Source organism: Aplysia californica, unplaced genomic scaffold, assembly GCF_000002075.1.
Source record: "Aplysia californica isolate F4 #8 unplaced genomic scaffold, AplCal3.0 scaffold00072, whole genome shotgun sequence".
In the NCBI taxonomy this organism is placed as follows: domain Eukaryota; kingdom Metazoa; phylum Mollusca; class Gastropoda; order Aplysiida; family Aplysiidae; genus Aplysia; species Aplysia californica.
In genome coordinates, this window is record NW_004797342.1 from 1,294,081 (window position 1) to 1,297,445 (window position 3,365).

At 37.2% G+C, this 3,365-nt stretch overlaps 1 protein-coding gene across 1 annotated transcript in view; it reads right to left on the reverse strand.

The window, feature by feature from the left end:
* Positions 1 to 1,745: 1,745 nt before the first annotated feature.
* LOC101850786 (serine-rich adhesin for platelets) overlaps positions 1,746 to 3,365 on the reverse strand; it is a 37,474-nt gene continuing 35,854 nt past the window's right edge. The window contains exon 7 of the mRNA XM_005093931.2: positions 1,746 to 3,178. Coding sequence (XP_005093988.1) covers positions 3,058 to 3,178 — 121 coding nt within the window. The 3' untranslated portion in view covers positions 1,746 to 3,057. The remainder of the gene's footprint in view (positions 3,179 to 3,365) is intronic.

Below are 3,365 nucleotides of genomic sequence, written 5' to 3' on the forward strand. Positions count from 1 at the left end.
CAGCATGAGCTTTCGTCTGTAAGTAGCTCAATGGGGCTACATGAGAACTACTGCAGTCCATGAATATCAGGATGGGCTTTAATAGAGGAAAGAAGACGCACATATTTGAAACCATTTACACAAAGTACACTCTCACACCATATATCTCTCACAGGTTTTTATCATGCGGTTTTTAATTTAATAACTTGATTAACGAAGTATAAGCATATCAAAAAGAAGTTGAAAAGTACGCATGTCAAAGCTAGAAATGCCATTAAAAAAAGATGATTAAGCGTGAACTACAGCAAACTTTACACCAAACCAAGATGCAAGGCGAAAGATCAGCAATGTCTTATTCTTTTTTTGCCAATAATTTTTCTCTTTATACCGATCATGACACAAAAACTATCATAAGAAGCAAACAACAAATTTACAACACAACACACTTATTAATTTATATCAAAACATCTCACTTCATATTTTCTGTCTATTCGTCCACATCTTCTCTCTCTCTCTCACTCTCTCGCGCTCTCTCGCTCTCTCTCTCTCTCTCTCTCTCTCTCTCTCTCTCTCTCTCTCTCTCTCTCTCTCTCTCTCTCTCTCCCCACATACATTCCAATCATAAAACAAAATAACATGCCTGTACAATTTCGTTTGCTTAAGCAGGTGTATACATCAGTTCTCATTATAACTGCCTCCTTGCCTCTCTGTCTCTGCTTCAGGCACACTTTCTCTCCAACACTCGTACTCATACGCACCTAAATCAGAACAAACTGGTTATTGTAAAACAGCAGAAATAGAGCGACACTCACATAGTATCCATGAAAAGGTTAGGATTTGACTAGCTTATTTTTGTTACATTAAGAAAGCCGAAATTTGTTCGATTATTATTATCAGAAATGACATTTATAATCATTGTAAGAATGAGTTCTTTAAAGTGGCTTAGGATTGGAATCTATACAATTTTAACTTTAGAATACAAAAAGTTCTGATGGAAGGCTAACGAAATAACAGACAGGAAGAATTCAGGTAATTGGCATTTTTAAGTGAAAATTTCATTTTTTTTTCAATTAGGTATAAATTTAATGAAGCAAGTGTTGACAGTGTACTTTGGCAAGATAGAGATAAAAAGTACAAGTGCAACAGAATGCGTACTTGGAATTGAAGCACGCGAAACGATGCAGCCAATATTACATCCGGAAATGGAGGATATGTTTGTAAAAACCCTAGGGTCTTATTAACTAAACGACTTGAGCATTTATTACAAACGTCAGTCGTTTTCAGCGTAAATACCATCGCTATGCCTTGGCTGAAAGAGGATAACAGAAGGAACATACTACACTGTTTAATGTGTACTTCATTACACTTCAAACTATGCCGATATTCTGTCCATGTCGTGTACCGCGCACTTCACAATTTTCACACTTGAATCACGTTTGAGCCGTCTCTATTCGCTTTCACCTCAAGTGTGATAAATTCAAACAGAACGCATTCTCACAATAGCTTCAGGGTAAACGCGTTGATGCAGAGCACTTAGCAGGCAACTGTCCTTGAATTGAAATAAGTGCATTGTACCTTCTTGCAAAGATGTGGGTAGTGTGCACATACTTATAAATATAATATATTAAGATATATTGTGCATCTCAACTGTTCCACACCCTGTAAGCTTAATCACATAGACACAACTGGAGAGCGAGAGAGAGAGAGAAAGAGGGAGAGAGAGAGAGAGAGAGAGAGAGAGAGAGAGAGAGAGAGAGAGAGAGAGAAGGCTAGTTGAGACATAATAATATAATTCGATCGAATTCAGACGACTGCTAACAGTTATGCAAATACATTGTCTTAGTCTCACAAGCCGGCCTCTGTGTCTTATTTTTCTAGTTAAACATAAAGATTATATTTAGCTTTAAGTTGGCACATATTATTATTATTACTGAAACACTGAGGCCCGTTCACGTGTACTGATGAGCAGAGACGATTTGTAAGATTTTTCTGGGCATACTTTCAGTAATTCTTTGCCGATCTCGGAAGAGGAGTGCTAGTGAAAACTCTGGAGGTGTGCGACATTCTTCTGTAGAGTTCTGCTCTTACATTCTGCTCCTGTTTTGGTACTACGTATTTCAGGTATCGGTGCATGCTTTAAGTCCAAATGCTATTTGCATCTTCAAACATTAATCATTGGCATCGTTAACTGTTGAAGCACTTCCCGAGCCAAGGTTAGAACGATGTTTGAAACTTCTATATCTGGAAACAACAGCATGACCGCAGAGCATAATGAAAGACACACGAAAGCAAGTACATGTATACATGTACTCCCAAGGCAACTTTTGGTAAAGCGATTCATTTCTGTTTGAACAATTCGACAAACACATCACACCAATGATTGATTCTTTATGAATTAAAAAAATAAAAACAAAAACAAAAACTAAAAACCTCCTCATTCAACTTAGATTTAACACCTGCGCTCTTTAAAACATTCATTACCAGCATACGTCATCAATCTTCAACAGTGAGAGTTATGAGCGTGGAACCTGTGAACCGTCGTGAAGTTAAGCGCTGTGGAGCACTTCCTGATTTCATAACGCAGCCTACTCTCCCTCCCTCCCTTTTCTTTGTTGTAGGCATTTCTCAGACTGGAAATAAGAGATTTAGCAAATACTGCCGATGATTTGTTTTTCCTACTTTTATCGCACTCTGCATATACTATTTAAAGGTACAATAATAGAGTAATACAGAAAACAGTGTACTATATCCCAACCAATGATTTGTCTGTTGTATTTCATCAAATAATTCTATTACTTCAAGTAGATTTTTTAAAAACCTGAACGACAAACATCTTTGATAATTTCTATTAATTCTTGTATTCATATTTAAGGTATAAAATCCATTTCGAATAGTAGTGTTTTCTAAACCTAAGCAACAAAATACGGTGCTGTTTTGAAGTTTATAAATCTCAGACTGGACCAGTTTTCGCGTGGCTTCAACAAGATTGTCTTCTTCCGCTTAGTAGTCATCATCCACACCGCAGATAAACCAGTTGTGTCATTCCTAACAAGAACTATGATGATGATCCATTGGTTGTCATACTTCCACGGAGGAGCGAGCGGCCGCCATGCTGGAGCGAGGGGTGTTGCTGTCTCTGCTGCCACTTTGAGGGGTCCTCAAAGTCTTCATGGAAAAGAATTTCTGAGGGTTCGGTCGTCTGTGGATAAAACACAACCCCCCAAAACATATGGTTAGAATAGCTGACAATTCAGGTTCTTCCGTTCGAACTTTGAGTTCGAGAACAAAATCTAGGTAAACTGAAAACAAATAATACTAATGATAACAATAATCATAATACGAGTAGTGGTGATAAAATAATAATAATAATAATAATGATAATAATA